The sequence below is a fragment of the Heptranchias perlo genome, chromosome 11 (genome assembly GCF_035084215.1).
Source record: "Heptranchias perlo isolate sHepPer1 chromosome 11, sHepPer1.hap1, whole genome shotgun sequence".
In the NCBI taxonomy this organism is placed as follows: Eukaryota; Metazoa; Chordata; class Chondrichthyes; order Hexanchiformes; family Hexanchidae; genus Heptranchias; species Heptranchias perlo.
The window spans coordinates 74,921,059-74,939,218 of NC_090335.1; the positions used below are offsets into that span (position 1 = coordinate 74,921,059).

Here is an 18,160-nt window from a genome sequence, read left to right on the forward strand (position 1 = left end):
TCTTAATTATCCTTTGCTGATTTCTAAAACCCTCCCAATCCTCAGACTTGCTACTCTTTTTGGCAACATTGTAAGCCTCTTCTTTTAATCTAATACTATCCTTAACTTCTCTAGTCAGCTATGGTTGGATCACTTTTCCTGTGGAGTTTTTATTTCTCAAGGGAATGTATATGCGTTGAGAATTATGAAATATTTCTTTAAATGTTCACCATTGCTTACCTACAGTCACATCTTTTAATCTGATTTTGGGAGACAGAATGGCCAGTCGGGCAAAGCACCAGAGGGCAACTAATGCCAGTGGGCCTGTACCCCAGGAAGGGTCAGTGCTTTTGGAAGACAGCAGAGGAGTAAAGGGATGAGAACTGGCAAAATAAAAAAAACTGCAATGGATAAATCAAACCATTAGAGACTTATCGTTAGCTTTAATTGTTTTTGTCTGATTCAGGTGGCATTTGAACAATTTTTGATAAATAGTAAGTGCTGATGACACCGTCAGGGGTGGGAGGAGAGGGAGGAGAGATTTGGGGTTACTGAGCTCAGCAACGTGTTGGTGTCAATCAAGGAAAAAAAAGTGGCAACACTGTAGTAACAAAAAAATTCAGCACATTGCCCTACATATCTTATTTTAAATGGTGCAATACTCGACCTTTTTAAAAATCACAGCACCAATGTGAATTTGTTTCAAAGATAGTCCTTCCCACCACCCAGTTTTCTTCCCCTCCTCTCAGCACCAACTCTTGCTGGGGGGGGTACTGCTTCTTTCCCACAAGGACTGGCACCAAGTGCCCATTGTTCACTGAAACCAATATTCATTCCCTTTAAGATCCGAACCACAGGACAGCAGTAACAAGAAGATTGTGTATAAAAGGTTACGGCTAGACTACGAATTATGATTTCACTAGAGCGTTAACAGTGGGCATTCACACACCCTTTAGGCACTAATTCACTAGGATTTCAGTGAAGCTTAATGAAAAATTGGAACATTTTCCTACTGGATCCACAGTTGTTATAAAAAAAATGTAGATTTTGAGCTAGCAAAATTTGGATTGTGGCTGCTGAGAGCTTTTTGGATAGCCTAACTAGGATGAAGTACTGGTGGGTATGGGAAGGTTTTTAAAAGTTCATTCTCGGGGTGTGGGCATCGCTGGCAGGGCCATTATTTATTGCCACCCCTCGTTACCTTTGAGAAGGTGGTGGTGGGTCGCCAAAGCATTTCACAGCCAATAAAGCACTTTTGAAATGCAGTCACTTATGTAGGAAAATGCAGCAGCCAATTCACACACAGCAAGGTCCCACAAACAGCAAATGAGATCAATAACCAGCTGATCTGTTTTTGATTGAGGAATGAATATTGGCCAGGATACTAGGAGAATGCCCTGCTCTTCAAATAGTGCCATGGGATTTTTTTTTTTACAGCCACCCGAGAGCCACCTCAGTTTAACGTCTCAGCCAAAAGCTCTCTCAGTACTACACTAAAGTGTCAGTCTAGATTATGTGCTCACGTCTCTGGAACGGAACATGTACCAACAACCTTCTGACTCAGAGGCAATGAAGGAACACAGTAAGGACTAGTCAGTGGAGTAGTCATGCCTAGACCTGTCTTGCCATGTGCTTGGTAGACAGTTGTGAAGCCCGGGAGTAGGCCTCCAGCCACAATCTCCACTAAGGAAATGGAAAGACTACAATCGGAAGTAGGGGAACAGCAGCAAGTTTTCTCCCGTAGAGTGCTTTACAATGAGAATGAACGGGAAAGGATTTAATATTCCGCAATGGGTCGAGGCATACAAAATTCTGGATATCTTCCATCAATATCATCACATTATAATCCTTTCCTAACAAAAACACATTCACAAACTACAAACTACTGAAACAAAAGCTCAGAAATCATACCCCATCTGTGAGCACCTGATGCAAGTACAAGATCAGAAAAGCACAAATACCATTAACAAGCTGCTAAATAGGAATGGAACAGATGCAACAGCCACAGACAAACGAATTCAGAGAGAAAACAGGTGCTTTGAATGAATGAGCTGCATGGATAGACACAATCACTGGGCAGTAATCAAGAGTGGGAAGGAGAATCCAGATAACTACTGACCTGTCACTTCAACATCAGTACTGGAATCATCAGGGACAGAGTGACTGAGCTCTTGGACAAGTATAAGCTGATCAAAGAGAGTCAATGTAGATGTCTCACTAATCTAGCTGAATTTTTTGAGGTCACTGGCATGGTAGTTAGGAAAGTGCCTGTGGATGTTGTCTATATGGACCTTCAGAAGGCATCTGATAAGGTTCCACACAAGAAATCATCAAAAACCTTGTGACATGGGTTGGTAATTGGTTGAAAGGTAGGAGACATGAGTAGGGATAAAGGAATTGTTCTCTGATTGGTGGGACGTGATAAGTGGCGTTCCCCAGGGTTCTGTACTGGGACTTCAGCTCGTCACCGTATAATATTGACTTGGATGGAAGAATAGAGTTGTATATCCAAGTTTGCAAATGACACTAATTTGGGAGGCATAGTACGTTGTATAGATGGAAGCAGGAAGTTACAAAGGGATACAAAGGCAGGAAATTGGACATGAAGCTGAGTTCGGATCGGTCAATGCCCTGTGGGTGGCGGAGAGGGCCCAGGGGCTATGTGGCCGGGTCCTGCTCCGACTTCTTGTGTTCTTTAGATTTGTGGTTGGGATCAGATCAGCCATGATCTTATTGAATGGCGGAGCAGGCTCGAGGGGCCGATTGGCCTACTCCTGCTCCAATTTCTTATGTTCTTATGTTCTTATAAACAGATTAAGTGAGTGGCCAAAACTATAGCAGATGGAGTTCAGTGTGGGGAAGTGTGAGGTCATCCAATTTGGATCAGAGAAAGACAAATCAGAATATTTTCTTAATAGTGAGAGACTAAGAGCTATGGAGGAGCAAAGGGATTTAGGTGTCTATATATACCACTAAAAGATAGTGCTCAGGTACAAAAAGTAATCAAATAGGCTAATGGAACATTGGCCTTTACCTCAAGGGAACTGGAATATAAAAGCGAGGAAGTGAAATCAGGAAGCACTTCAACACACACAGGATGGTGAAAATCAGGAACACTCTCTTCCCCCAAAAGGCTGTGGATGTTGGGACAAGACTGAGATCGATATATTTTTGTTACACGAGCATCAGGGATATGCAGATGAAGTGAGTAAATGGAGCTGAGGTACAGATCAGCCATGATCCAACAGAATGGTGGAACAGACGCAAGGGGCTGAATGGCCTACTCCTTTCCTATGCCTGTAGCGTTCCAATTGCTGCCTCGGCTGCTATCAGTTAACTCAGCGCAGTTCTGTACGGTTCAGCAGCATATCAGACACCAAGTTATCGGGGAGCTCGGTAGATATGTAAACCATCTCAACCTGTCAATCAGATTAACCAGTGCAGGCAGGAGTTGTCAGTTCATTCAGGCAGATTTGAAGTGTCCTGTTCATCTTGTAGGATCAATGTAACATAAGTGCAACATCTTGCATTTATAAAGTACCTTTTAACTTAGTAAAATGTCCCAAAGCTACTTCAGTTAGGGATCAGACTGGAATAATGGGGAAATTAAAGAAGGTGGCTGAAAGCATGGTCGAAGGTGGGGAGAGATACCACAAAGCAGATGAGTTTAGGGGGAGTTTCAGAGAGTGGGGGCTGAGGGAGTTTCAGAGAGTGGGGGCTGAGGGCTCTTCAACCAACAGTAGAGGGAGGGAAGAAACACACAGTAGACCAGTTAGAAGAGAGAAGGTTGTTCTGGGGATACAGGGCTGGAAAAGTTCACAAAGGCAGGGAGGAGTGAGGCTAAGGAGGGATCTGTAGAGGAGGATTTTGAATACGATGTGCTGAGGGGAACAAAGCCAACAGAGGTCGGCAAGTCTAATGAGTGGGATCTTGTTTGGGACTGGATAGGAGCCATTAAAACAAGACCTAGTCTGCCTGTTCCAGTGGTTCAGGAGAACATTAAAGATCTCAGCAATATTTGAAGAGTAGAGAGTTCTCCCAGACCAACACATGTCCCCCAACCAACACCGCCAAAAACATCTATTTCAATGTTGTTTGTGTAAACATGCACAAAATGGCTGTCACATTTACCTACATAACAAAAGTAACTGTACAATGCAATTCATTCCCTATGAAACACTGAGACCCGGCAAAGATGTGATAAGGCATTAAAAATAAGCGGTTCTTTTCTTAAATAAACTAACACAGTACTGTGTGTGTTACTGGCGTGCATTATACTCGGAAGGGTACAAACCATATACAAGTACATCACTCTATACGGTCCACCGGCATTGTAACATACTGTAGCACATCACCTACCCAGAGAGTGATAAGAATGTGGAACGTGCTACCACAACGAGTCGTTGAGGCGAGCAGCAAGATGCATTTCAGGGGAAGATAGATAAACACGTGAGGGAGAAAGGAATAGAAGACTATGTTGATAGGGTAAGATGGGAGGAAGCTCATGTGAAGCATAAATGCCGGCAAAGACCAGTTGGGCTGAATGGCCTGTTTCTGTGCTGTTAATTCTATGTAATTTTTCCAGGCTTTATGTGTGATCTATGACATCTGGCTGAAAATGTTTGTTCTGGAGAAGCTGTTGATTTAACATTTATCAGCTGCTAATTGTGTTTCATGCACAGCAGCAGGCCTGCAAATCAACTTAAAACCATTCTGGACCTTGTAATTAATCAGTTTAAACGCTCAAACTCAACATCCTCAATTGCACAATTTCACTTCCAAGTCAGCAGAACCTTTACAGAGGGAGTGAATCTCCAAATCATGCTCCCCAACTTTAGACGTAATAAAGACCCGCACTAAAGTTGCAGTAACTCCAAACTTAATGGTTGTTCTGTTCACATAACAGTTCTTCAACCCAGTGGCTAAAGGCACCACAGAATGTAACACTTAGCAAAACAAACCAGAAAGGTCCCACACTCGATCCCTGGTCCATGTTGAGTTAGCTCATCTCAGCAGGGAAACTTTTTGGTGCACTACACTAGGTTTCTGTATCAGTCAGCTAGGCAGAGGGAAGATCAGCTAATGTCCCTACTCCTGATCAACTCAGTGACCCCTGCTGGATGTGTATGCATCTGAGCAAGTCAGGTGAAAACAGGATCAGCTGTGATGCCCTTTCACGATCGAATAGCCGGCTGATGCTCATCAAATGGGAATAACACATGTTCGTCACGTGCTCGAGGTATCAGACGGCAGCCAGTGCCTGTGAAACCAAACCCCAGCAAAAGTCAGTGTCCTTCAAGGGTCAAGAGGAATCAATTTGAAAATTTAAACAAAAGCAAAGTGGTCATTTTTTTTAACAAGCTGAAAATAAATCCTGATAAGCCCTTTCCTTAGTTTTGTGCTGGTTAAGGTTGGCAATTTCAGATGCATCATTTTTTTTAGCTTCAGTCACAGGCGTTTCTGCATCGCTGATCTGTCCTGTCACATGATCATATACAGCCGAGGCCGTGTATCGTACAAAAACTGTTATCTCGCCAATGATCACTACGACAGTCTTTAAAATACTGTCGTGGTGGGCCCCACCATCCTAGCCTGTACTCCACATCCCCCGGCATGCACTCTAAATAAATGTAATGTATCCATACTAACACACCGTAAATCACAGTTCAACCTGTGATAGTGGTCTGTATTACGTTAACAATCTGCCAGGTTTGGATTATAAAGTGTACACATAATTTATATTATCCACAGACAATGGCTGCCCTCTGTCACCTCACCAGTTGGCCATTCTTTGACACTCGCTCTGTGGGCTGAAGTGCAATCAGGAGCGGAAAACATGGACGGTTAACCTAGGGGCAGGCAAGTCAAAGTGCCTCTGCTGCCACCCTATAGTTAACTCAGCACAGTGCAGGAACATAGTACTTTCTAATGTGAGACACCTTGGTCAGGGTGGTAGAGTAGGCACTGCAACTAGTCTCAGAACATGGGTCCTAATCTCTATTCAGTGACCCCTGCTGGAGAATGCAGATGTATAGACATCATGTTATGTGATAATCCCCTTGGTAGAAAAGCCCTTGCCCCTCCCCTGCACCACCCCCCCTCCCTGGCAGTGCTCAACTTTGGCATCCTGTTCAACCCAGAGCTGAACTTCACACCACATAAAATTGAGACCTCCTACCTCTGCAACGCTAACCTTAGCCCCTGCCCAATATCAACCGCCACTGAAACCCTTATCTACCCTTTCGTTACCTCCAGATCAACCTCTTGAATGTCCTCAACAACTCCCTAAGCTTTGTCCTGCACATATTCCAACTTATCCAAAACTCTGTCGCCCACATCCTATCCCACACTTAGGCCAGATCACTCTGAGCTTACCTCTACGAGCTCCATCGCCCATAGGAACAGTAGTAGGCCATTCAGACAATAGAGTCTACGCCACCAATTAGATCATGGCCGCTATGTACCTCAACCCCATTTAGCCGCCTTTGAAACATATCCCTTGATACCCGAACAAAAATCTATCGCTCCGTCTTGAAAGCTACAACTGACCCATACATAAGTTATATGCATCTCACGACTCTCAAACACAGTATCTAAACCGTCAAATGAATAATGGGCTCTTGGTTGGGATACCAGAGAAAAGAGTACAAAACTTGCAAGAAAAAAATTAGATCTGATTATAAGATAGAAAAGTTTCAAAGCTTTCAGTGGTACCCCCATTATCTGCCTTCAACTCTCCAAAACCAATCTGTAGAGGAGCAATCCACGAATCCTGAAAAAAAAATCCTTGAATTCCATCAAAGGGGCAACTGATCCCAGCACTCTGCCGATAGGTGGGTCCCCCACTCAAAACCTGGGGTTTAGTTTCAACATCCCTCAATCAAAGGAAGAGGGGGCAGGGAAAAAAAAAGTGTTTATCAAAAAAAATCACAAGCAACAAATAAAAGCATCTTAAAAGCTGCATCTCTCGGCCACCCTTCAAATCTAGGCCAACATCATAACCCGGGATTTTTCAATACACAGTGAGAAAATGTCAGGAGTGTGTTATATAACAGTATACACATAATATACATTATAATTCACAACTAATCGATACTCAATATGGAAACAGCTCAACAATTTGTTTTATAAATAAAAAAGGAAAGACTCTTTTATAGCGCCTTTCACAACCTCAGGTTGTCCCAAAGCGTTTTACAGCCAACGAGGCACAACATAATCACTGCTGTAATGTAGGAAACGCGGCAGCCAATTTGCACACAGCAAGGTCCCACACAAACAGCAAAGCGCTAATGACCAGATGATTTTTTTTTGCAGCGATTGAGGGATAAATATCGGCCAGAAAACCCCCCGCTCTTTAAAATAGTACCGTACGATCTTTTATGTCCACCTGAGAAGGCAGACGGGGGCCTCGGTTTAATGTCTCATCCAAAAGACGGTAGGTTGGCAGCACTCAATAAGTAAAATATCTCAAGAATGTGTTATATATAAAAAAATAGCCATTATACGAAAAATACACAATGTAATTCACATCCTTTTAAGAATGTCATATCAGATCAAATTGAATTTGATGCTATATACACAACACATACACTTTATAAAATGTCCCTTATTAGGGGTTGGGGAAATTATATAATGCTGGGCTGAGTTTGACGGGAGAAATGTTACAATATCTAAAAGTAAACACAAGACGCAAGCCAGAAACTGCTGCCCAGCCCTGCTACAATATTACAACCCGATAACAAACACCCAGACAAAAAAAAACAACCAGAATTAAATTAATTATTGACCAGAATTAAAACACAACCCCGCCCCCTCCCCTTTCCCCTGGGTTAGTATCACCTCAGCCAGCACTGGATATTAATATTATTCTTCTTGTTGCTATGCGAGGCCCGAAGCCTGCGACTGGCGTAGTGGGACCGACGGGGATAACAAGCGCTTCAGCCCGGCCTCAGAAGGGAGTGGCGCTGGATTTTTTTTTCATATATAATAATTAAAAGAACGATTTAAGGGGGCTGTCACAGGGTGGTAAAAGGCGAGGGAGGTTATCTGAGGGATGAGGAGGTGGCGGTTTACCTTCTGCGAGTGCTGCTGAAGAACATTTTGTTCCACCGTCATGGCCGGTCGAGAGAGGAGTTCAACTGCAGGGAGGGGGAGGGGCTCGAGGGGGAGTGGAGAGGGGGCGGGGCTCGACTGAGGGGGAGGGGCTCGACTGAGGGGGAGGGGAGAAGGGAGGGGCTCGAGGGGGAGTGGAGAGGGGGCGGGGCTCGACTCAGGGGGAGGGGCTCGACTGGGAGGGGAGAAGGGAGGGGCTCGAGGGGGAGAGGGAGAGGGGCGGGGCTCTACTGAGGGGGAGGGGCTCGACTGGGAGGGGAGAAGGGAGGGCTCGAGGGGGAGGGGCTCGAGGGGGAGTGTGAGGGGGCGGGGCTCGACAGGGAGGGTGAGTAGGGGAGGGAATCGAGTGGGAGGGGAGGAGGGGAGGGTCTCGACTGGGAGGGGAGAAGGGAGGGGCTCGAGGGGGAGTAGGAGGGGGCGGGGCTCGACTGGGAGGGGGAGGAGGAGAGGGGCTCGACTGGGAGGGTGAGGGGAGGGGCGGGGCTCGACTGAGGGGGAGGGGCTTGACTGGGAGGGGAGAAGGGAGGGGCTCGAGGGGGAGAGGAAGGGGCGGGGCTCGACTGGGAGGGGAGAAGGGAGGGGCTCGAGGGGGAGTGGAGGGGGCGGGGCTCGACTGAGGGGGAGGGGCTCGACTGGGAGGGGAGAAGGGAGGGGCTCGAGGGGTAGTGGGAGGGGGCGGGGCTCGACTGGGAGGGGAGAAGGGAGGAGCTCGAGGGGGAGAGGGAGGGGGCGGGGCTCGACTGGGAGGGGAGAAGGGAGGGGCTCGAGGAGGAGAGGGGAGGGGCTCCACTGGGAGGGGAGAAGGGAGGGGCTCGAGGGGGAGTGGAGAGGGGGCGGGGCTCGACTGAGGTGGAGGGGCTCGACTGGGAGGGGAGAAGGGAGGGGGTCGAGGAGGAGAGGAGAGGGGGCGGGGTTCGATTGAGGGGGCGGGGCTCGACTGGGAGGGGAGAAGGGAGGGCTCGAGGGCGAGGGGCTCGAGGGGGAGTGGGAGGGAGCGGGGCTCGACAGGGAGGGGGAGGAGGGGAGGGGCTCGAGTGGGAGGGGAGGAGGGGAGGGGCTCGACTGGGAGGGGAGAAGGGAGGGGCTCGAGTGGGATGGGCTCGAGGCGGAGTAGGAGGGGGCGCGGCTCGACTGGGAGGGGGAGGAGGAGAGGGGCTCGAGTGGGAGGGGGAGGGGAGGGGCTCGACTGGGAGGAGGAGAGGGGCTCGAGTGGGAGGGGAGGGGCTCGACTGGGAGGGGGAGGAGGAGAGGGGCTCGAGTGGGAGGGGGAGGGGAGGGGCTCATGGGGTCGAGGGGAGTGGGCGGGGCTCGACTAGGAGGGGAGAAGGGAGGGGCTCGAGGGGGAGGGGCATGAGCGGGAGAGGGAGGGGGCGGGGCTCGACTGGGAGGGGAGAAGGGAGGGGTTCGAGGGGGAGAGGAGAGGGGGCGGGGCTTTACTGAGGGGGTGGGGCTCGACTGGGATGGGAGAAGGGAGGGCTCGAGGGCGGGGGGGGTTGATGGGGAGTGGGAGGGGGCGGGGTTCGACAGGGAGGGGGAGGAGGGGAGGGGCTCGAGTGGGAGGGGAGGAGGGGAGGGACTCGACTGGGAGGGGAGAAGGGAGGGGCTCGAGGGGGCGTAGGAGGGGGCGGGGCTCGACTGGGAGGGGGAGGAGGAGAGGGGCTCGAGTGGGAGGGTGAGGGGAGGGGCGGGGCTCGACTGAGGGGGAGGGGCTTGACTGGGAGGGGAGAAGGGAGGGGCTCGAGGGGGAGGGGAGAAGGGAGGGGCTCGAGGGGGAGAGGGAGGGGCGGGGCTCGACTGGGAGGGGAGAAGGGAGGGGCTCGAGGGGGAGAGGGAGGGGGCGGGGCTCGACTGGGAGGGGAGAAGGGAGGGGCTCGAGGGGGAGTGGTGGGGGCGGGGCTCGACTGAGGGGGAGGGGCTCGACTGGGAGGGGAGAAGGGAGGGGCTCGAGGGGGAGTGGGAGGGGGCGGGGCTCGACTGGGAGGGGAGAAGGGAGGAGCTCGAGGGGGAGAGGGAGGGGGCGGGGCTCGACTGGGAGGGGAGAAGGGAGGGGCTCGAGGAGGAGAGGGGAGGGGCTCCACTGGGAGGGGAGAAGGGAGGGGCTCGAGGGGGAGTGGAGAGGGTCGGGGCTCGACTGAGGTGGAGGGGCTCGACTGGGAGGGGAGAAGGGAGGGGGTCGAGGAGGAGAGGAGAGGGGGTGGGGTTCGACTGAGGGGGCGGGGCTCGACTGGGAGGGGAGAAGGGAGGGCTCGAGGGGGAGGGGCTCGAGCGGGAGTGGGAGGGAGCGGGGCTCGACAGGGAGGGGGAGGAGGGGAGGGGCTCGAGTGGGAGGGGAGGAGGGGAGGGGCTCGACTGGGAGGAGAGAAGGGAGGGGCTCGAGGGGGATGGGCTCGAGGGGGAGTAGGAGGGGGCGGGGCTCGACTGGGAGGGGGAGGAGGAGAGGGGCTCGAGTGGGAGGGGGATGGGAGGGGCTCGACTGGGAGGAGGAGAGGGGCTCGAGTGGGAGGGGAGGGGCTCGACTGGGAGGGGGAGGAGGAGAGGGGCTCGAGTGGGAGAGGGAGGGGAGGGGCTCGTGGGGGAGAGGGGAGTGGGTGGGGCTCGACTGGGAGGTAGAAGGGAGGGGCTCGAGGGGGAGGGGCACGAGGGGGAGTGGAAGGGGCGGGGCTCGACTGGGAGGGGAGGAGGAGAGGGTCTCGAGTGGGAGGGGGAGGGGAGGGGCTCGACTGGGAGGGGGAGGAGGAGTGGGGCTCGAGTGGGAGGGGAGGGGCTCGACTGGGAGGTGGAGGAGGAGAGGGGCTCGAGTGGGAGGGGAGGGGCTCGTGGGGGAGAGGGGAGGGGGCGGGACTCGTCTGGGAGGGGAGAAGGGAGGGGCTCGAGGGGGAGGGGCTTGAGGGGGCGGGGCTCGACTGGGAGGGGAGAACGGAGGGGCTCGAGGGGGAGGGGCTCGAGGGGGAGTGGGAGGTGGCGGGGCTCGACTGGGAGGGGGAGGAGGAGAGGGGCTCAAGTGGGAGGGGCTCGACTGGGAGGGGGAGGAGGAGAGGGGCTCGAGTGGGAGGGGAGGGGGCGGGGCTCGACTGGGAGGGGGAGGAGGAGAGGGGCTCGAATGGGAGGAGGAGGGGAGGGGCTCGTGGGGGAGAGGGGAGGGGGTGGGGCTCGACTGGGAGTGCGAGGTGTAGGAGAGGGGCTCGAGTGGGAGGGGCTCGAGGGGGAGGGGGAGTGGGCGGGGCCCGACAGGGAGGGGCTCGAGGGGGAGTGGAGAGGGTGCGGGGCTCGACTTTGGGGTTGAGGGGCTCGACTGAGAGGGGAGAAGGGAGGGGCTCGAGGGAGAGAGGGAGGGGGCGGGGCTCGACTGGGAGGGGAGAAGGGAGGGGCTCGAGGGGGAGTGGAGGGGGCGGGGCTCGACTGAGGGGAGGGGCTCAACTGGGAGGGGAGAAGGGAGTGGCTCGAGGGGGAGTGGGATGGGGCGGGGCTCGACTGGGAGGGGAGAAGGGAGGAGCTCGAGGGGGAGAGGGAGGGGGCGGGGCTCGACTGGGAGGGGAGAAGGGAGGGGCTCGAGGAGGAGAGGGGAGGGGCTCCACTGGGAGGGGAGAAGGGAGGGGCTCGAGGGGGAGTGGAGAGGGGGCGGGGCTCGACTGAGGGGGAGGGGCTCGACTGGGAGGGGAGAAGGGAGGGGGTCGAGGAGGAGAGGAGAGGGGGCGGGGTTCGACTGCGGGGGCGGGGCTCGACTGGGAGGGGAGAAGGGAGGGGCTCGAGGGGGATGGGCTCGAGGGGGAGTAGGAGGGGGCGGGGCTCGACTGGGAGGGGGAGGAGGAGAGGGGCTCGAGTGGGAGGGGGCGGGGAGGGGCTCGACTGGGAGGAGGAGAGGGGCTCGAGTGGGAGGGGAGGGGCTCGACTGGGAGGGGGAGGAGGAGAGGGGCTCAAGTGGGAGGGGTGGGGCTCGACTGGGAGGGGAGAAGGGAGGGGCTCGAGGGGGAGAGGGAGGGGGCGGGGCTCGACTGGGAGGGGAGAAGGGAGGGGCTCGAGGGGGAGTGGTGGGGGCGGGGCTCGACTGAGGGGGAGGGGCTCGACTGGGAGGGGAGAAGGGAGGGGCTCGAGGGGGAGTGGGAGGGGGCGGTGCTCGACTGGGAGGGGAGAAGGGAGGGGCTCGAGGGGGAGAGGGAGGGGGCGGGGCTCGACTGGGAGGGGAGAAGGGAGGGGCTCGAGGGGGAGTGGTGGGGGCGGGGCTCGACTGAGGGGGAGGGGCTCGACTGGGAGGGGAGAAGGGAGTGGCTCGAGGGGGAGTGGGAGGGGGCGGGTCTCGACTGGGAGGGGAGAAGGGAGGAGCTCGAGGGGGAGAGGGAGGGGGCGGGGCTCGACTGGGAGGGGAGAAGGGAGGGGCTCGAGGAGGAGAGGGGAGGGGCTCCACTGGGAGGGGAGAAGGGAGGGGCTCGAGGGGGAGTGGAGAGGGGGCGGGGCTCGACTGAGGTGGAGGGGCTCGACTGGGAGGGGAGAAGGGAGGGGGTCGAGGAGGAGAGGAGAGGGGGTGGGGTTCGACTGAGGGGGCGGGGCTCGACTGGGAGGGGAGAAGGGAGGGCTCGAGGGGGAGGGGCTCGAGCGGGAGTGGGAGGGAGCGGGGCTCGACAGGGAGGGGGAGGAGGGGAGGGGCTCGAGTGGGAGGGGAGGAGGGGAGGGGCTCGACTGGGAGGAGAGAAGGGAGGGGCTCGAGGTGGATGGGCTCGAGGGGGAGTAGGAGGGGGCGGGGCTCGACTGGGTGGGGGAGGAGGAGAGGGGCTCGAGTGGGAGGGGGATGGGAGGGGCTCGACTGGGAGGAGGAGAGGGGCTCGAGTGGGAGGGGAGGGGCTCGACTGGGAGGGGGAGGAGGAGAGGGGCTCGAGTGGGAGAGGGAGGGGAGGGGCTCGTGGGGGAGAGGGGAGTGGGTGGGGCTCGACTGGGAGGTAGAAGGGAGGGGCTCGAGGGGGAGGGGCACGAGGGGGAGTGGGAGGGGGCGGGGCTCGACTGGGAGGGGAGGAGGAGAGGGTCTCGAGTGGGAGGGGGAGGGGAGGGGCTCGACTGGGAGGGGGAGGAGGAGTGGGGCTCGAGTGGGAGGGAGGGGCTCGACTGGGAGGTGGAGGAGGAGAGGGGCTCGAGTGGGAGGGGAGGGGCTCGTGGGGGAGAGGGGAGGGGGCGGGACTCGTCTGGGAGGGGAGAAGGGAGGGGCTCAAGGGGGAGGGGCTTGAGGGGGCGGGGCTCGACTGGGAGGGGAGAACGGAGGGGCTCGAGGGGGAGGGGCTCGAGGGGGAGTGGGAGGTGGCGGGGCTCGACTGGGAGGGGGAGGAGGAGAGATGCTCAAGTGGGAGGGGCTCGACTGGGAGGGGGAGGAGGAGAGGGGCTCGAGTGGGAGGGGAGGGGGCGGGGCTCGACTGGGCGGGGGAGGAGGAGAGGGGCTCGAATGGGAGGAGGAGGGGAGGGACTCGTGGGGGAGAGGGGAGGGGGTGGGGCTCGACTGGGAGTGCGAGGTGTAGGAGAGGGGCTCGAGTGGGAGGGGCTCGAGGGGGAGGGGGAGTGGGCGGGGCCCGACAGGGAGGGGCTCGAGGGGGAGTGGAGAGGGTGCGGGGCTCGACTTTGGGGTTGAGGGGCTCGACTGAGAGGGGAGAAGGGAGGGGCTCGAGGGGGAGTGGAGAGGGGGCGGGGCTCGACTGAGGTGGAGGGGCTCGACTGGGAGGGGAGAAGGGAGGGGGTCGAGGAGGAGAGGAGAGGGGGTGGGGTTCGACTGAGGGGGCGGGGCTCGACTGGGAGGGGAGAAGGGAGGGCTCGAGGGGGAGGGGCTCGAGCGGGAGTGGGAGGGAGCGGGGCTCGACAGGGAGGGGGAGGAGGGGAGGGGCTCGAGTGGGAGGGGAGGAGGGGAGGGGCTCGACTGGGAGGAGAGAAGGGAGGGGCTCGAGGGGGATGGGCTCGAGGGGGAGTAGGAGGGGGCGGGGCTCGACTGGGAGGGGGAGGAGGAGAGGGGCTCGAGTGGGAGGGGGATGGGAGGGGCTCGACTGGGAGGAGGAGAGGGGCTCGAGTGGGAGGGGAGGGGCTCGACTGGGAGGGGGAGGAGGAGAGGGGCTCGAGTGGGAGAGGGAGGGGAGGGGCTCGTGGGGGAGAGGGGAGTGGGTGGGGCTCGACTGGGAGGTAGAAGGGAGGGGCTCGAGGGGGAGGGGCACGAGGGGGAGTGGGAGGGGGCGGGGCTCGACTGGGAGGGGAGGAGGAGAGGGTCTCGAGTGGGAGGGGGAGGGGAGGGGCTCGACTGGGAGGGGGAGGAGGAGTGGGGCTCGAGTGGGAGGGGAGGGGCTTGACTGGGAGGTGGAGGAGGAGAGGGGCTCGAGTGGGAGGGGAGGGGCTCGTGGGGGAGAGGGGAGGGGGCGGGACTCGTCTGGGAGGGGAGAAGGGAGGGGCTCGAGGGGGAGGGGCTTGAGGGGGCGGGGCTCGACTGGGAGGGGAGAACGGAGGGGCTCGAGGGGGAGGGGCTCGAGGGGGAGTGGGAGGTGGCGGGGCTCGACTGGGAGGGGAGGAGGAGAGGGGCTCAAGTGGGAGGGGCTCGACTGGGAGGGGGAGGAGGAGAGGGGCTCGAGTGGGAGGGGAGGGGGCGGGGCTCGACTGGGAGGGGGAGGAGGAGAGGGGCTCGAATGGGAGGAGGAGGGGAGGGGCTCGTGGGGGAGAGGGGAGGGGGTGGGGCTCGACTGGGAGTGCGAGGTGTAGGAGAGGGGCTCGAGTGGGAGGGGCTCGAGGGGGAGGGGGAGTGGGCGGGGCCCGACAGGGAGGGGCTCGAGGGGGAGTGGAGAGGGTGCGGGGCTCGACTTTGGGGTTGAGGGGCTCGACTGAGAGGGGAGAAGGGAGGGGCTCGAGGGAGAGAGGGAGGGGGCGGGGCTCGACTGGGAGGGGAGAAGGGAGGGGCTCGAGGGGGAGTGGAGGGGGCGGGGCTCGACTGAGGGGGAGGGGCTCGACTGGGAGGGGAGAAGGGAGTGGCTCGAGGGGGAGTGGGATGGGGCGGGGCTCGACTGGGAGGGGAGAAGGGAGGAGCTCGAGGGGGAGAGGGAGGGGGCGGGGCTCGACTGGGAGGGGAGAAGGGAGGGGCTCGAGGAGGAAAGGGGAGGGGCTCCACTGGGAGGGGAGAAGGGAGGGGCTCGAGGGGGAGTGGAGAGGGGGCGGGGCTCGACTGAGGGGGAGGGGCTCGACTGGGAGGGGAGAAGGGAGGGGGTCGAGGAGGAGAGGAGAGGGGGCGGGGTTCGACTGCGGGGGCGGGGCTCGACTGGGAGGGGAGAAGGGAGGGGCTCGAGGGGGATGGGCTCGAGGGGGAGTAGGAGGGGGCGGGGCTCGACTGGGAGGGGGAGGAGGAGAGGGGCTCGAGTGGGAGGGGGCGGGGAGGGGCTCGACTGGGAGGAGGAGAGGGGCTCGAGTGGGAGGGGAGGGGCTCGACTGGGAGGGGGAGGAGGAGAGGGACTCAAGTGGGAGGGGTGGGGCTCGACTGGGAGGGGGAGGAGGAGAGGGTCTCGAGTGGGAGTTGAGGGGCTCGTGGGGGAGAGAGGAGGGGGCGGGGCTCGACTGGGAGGGGAGAAGGGAGCGGCTCGAGGGGGAGGGGCACGAGTGGGAGGGGGCGGGGCTCGACTGGGAGGGGAGGAGGAGAGGGGCTCGAGTGGGAGGTGAGTGGAGGGGCTCGACTGGGAGGGGGAGGAGGAGAGGGGCTCGAGTGGGAGGGGTGGGGCTCGACTGGGAGGGGGAGGAGGAGAGGGTCTCGAGTGGGAGGTGAGGGGCTCGTGGGGGAGAGGGGAGGGGGCGGGGCTCGACTGTGAGGGGAGAAGGGAGGGGCTCGAGGGGGAGTGGGAGGGGGCGGGGCTCGACTGGGAGGGGGAGGAGGAGAGGGGCTCAAGTGGGAGGGGCTCGACTGGGAGGGGGAGGAGGAGAGGGGCTCGAGTGGGAGGAGGAGAGGAGGGGCTCGTGGGGGATAGGGGAGGGGGCGGGGCTCGACTGGGAGTGGGAGGGGGAGGAGAGGGGCTCGAGTGGGAGGGGCTCGAGGGGGAGGGGTAGTGGGCGGGGCCCGACGTGGAGGTGCTCGAGGGGGAGTGGAGAGGGGGTTGGGCTCGACTGAGGGGGGAGGGGCTCGACTGGGAGGGGAGAAGGGAGGAGCTCGACTCGCAGGGGGAGAGGGGAGGGGCTCGAGGGGGAGTGGGAGGGGGCGGGGCTTGACGGGGAGGGGGCGGGGAGAGGGGCTCGAGTGGGAGGGGGCGGGGCTTGACCGGGAGGGGGACGGGAGGGGGAGAGGGGAGGGGGCGGGGCTCGACCGGGAGGAGGGAGGGGAGGGCTCGAGGTGGAGAGTGGAAGGGGCGGGGCTCGACCGGGAGGGGCACAACTGGGAGGGGGCGGGGCTCCAGGGGAGAGGAGAGGGGCTCGAGGGGGAGGGGCTCGAGGGGAGTGGGGGGGCGGGGCTCGACTGGAGGGGCGGGGCTCGACTGAGAGGGAGGGGGAGGGGCGAGAGGGAGGGGGAGGGGCTCGACTTGGGGGGGAGAGGGGCTCGACTGGGAGGGGGAGGGTATAGATGGGGAGGGAGATGGGAGAAGGGAGGGGCTCGACTTGGAGAGGGGAGGGGCTTGACTGGGAAGGGAAGAGGGGGAGGGGCTCGACTGGGAGAGGGGAGAGGAGTTGGGGCTCGACTGGGAGGGGCTCGAAGGGGAGGGGCTCAACCAGGAGTGGGAGAGGAGTTGGGGCTCGACTGGGAGGGGCTCGACCGGGAGGGGCAGGGGCTCGACCGGGAGGGGCAACAGAGGGGGGACGGGGAGAGGGGGAGGAGCTCAACATGGTGGGGAGAAGGAGGGGAGGTAGAGGGAGGGGTTCAACAGAGACGGGAGGGGGGAGCTGCAAGGAGGGAGGGTGATGTGCATTCTCTAATTTGCCAGACACACAACAAAACAATTTTCTAATAAAATGCAAACTCCGCCTCCAGAACTCTCAATCGAAACACCGCGCCCCCTTTTGCAAACTCAATCAGAATTATTAGAATCATAGAATGATACAGCACAGAAGGAGGCCATTCAGCCCACCCTGCCTGTGCCGGCTTTTTGAATGAGTTATCCATTTAGTCCCCAATCCCCCACTTCTCTTTCCCGATAGCCCTGCAAATTTTTCCCCCTTCAAGTATTTATCCAATTCCCTTTTTGTAAGTTGCTTTTGAATCTGTTTCCACCGCCCTTTCAGGCCGTGCATTCCAGATCCAGACAACTCACTGCCTAAATTTTTTTTCCTCATGTCGTCTCTGGTTCTTTTGCCAATTAATTACTTTAAATCTGTGTCCTCCAGTTACTGACCGTTCTGCCACTGGAAACAGTTTCTCCTTATTTACTCTATCTAAACCCTTCATGATTTTGAACACCTCTATCAAATCTCCCCTTAACCTTCTCTGCTCTAAGGAGAACAACCCCAGTTTCTCCAGTCTCTCCACAAAACTGAAGTCTTTCATCCCTGGTACCATTCTAGTAAATCTCCTCTGCACCCTCTCCATGGCCTTAACATCCATCCTAAAGTGTGTTGCCCAGAATTGGCCACAATACTCCAGCTGGGGCCGAGCCAATATTTTATGAAGGTTTAGCATAACTTCCTTGCTTTTGTACTCTATACTTCTATTCATAAAGCTGCGTGCCTTTTTAACAGCCTTCTCAACTTGTCCTTTCACCTTCAAAGACTTGTGTACGTACACCCCCAAGTCTCTCTGTTCCTGCACCCCCTTTAAAATTGTAGCATTTAGTTTATATTGCCTTTCCTCATTCTTCCTACCAAAATGAATCACTTCACACTTCTCTGCATTAAATTTCATCTACCATGTGTCTGCCCATTTCACCAGTCTGTCTATGTCGTCCTGAAATCTGTTACTATCCTCCTCACTGTTTGCTACATTTCCAAGATTCGTGTCCTCTGCAAACTTTGAAATTATGCCCTGTATATGCAATCCAAGTCATTAATATATACCATAAAGAGCAGAGGTCCCAACACCAACCTGTGGAGAATCTGCAGTTAAACCCACTGCAAACTCTGCAATAATAACCGCCTACCTCCACCTCCGTAA

General features: G+C 57.9%; 2 protein-coding genes across 2 annotated transcripts in view; both read right to left on the reverse strand.

The window, feature by feature from the left end:
• Positions 1-8,133, reverse strand: part of usp25 (ubiquitin specific peptidase 25) — a 148,580-nt gene extending 140,447 nt beyond the window's left edge. Inside the window, exon 1 of the mRNA XM_067993372.1 lies at positions 8,053-8,133. Within this exon, the coding sequence (XP_067849473.1) occupies positions 8,053-8,094 (42 nt within the window). The 5' untranslated portion in view covers positions 8,095-8,133. The remainder of the gene's footprint in view (positions 1-8,052) is intronic.
• Positions 8,134-9,680: 1,547 nt separating this feature from the next.
• Positions 9,681-10,151, reverse strand: LOC137327023 (uncharacterized; the record flags this gene model as incomplete). Its single annotated transcript, XM_067992401.1, has 1 exon — positions 9,681-10,151. A coding segment is annotated over one exon (471 nt), but the record flags the coding sequence as incomplete, so codon positions are not given.
• Positions 10,152-18,160: the final 8,009 nt, after the last annotated feature.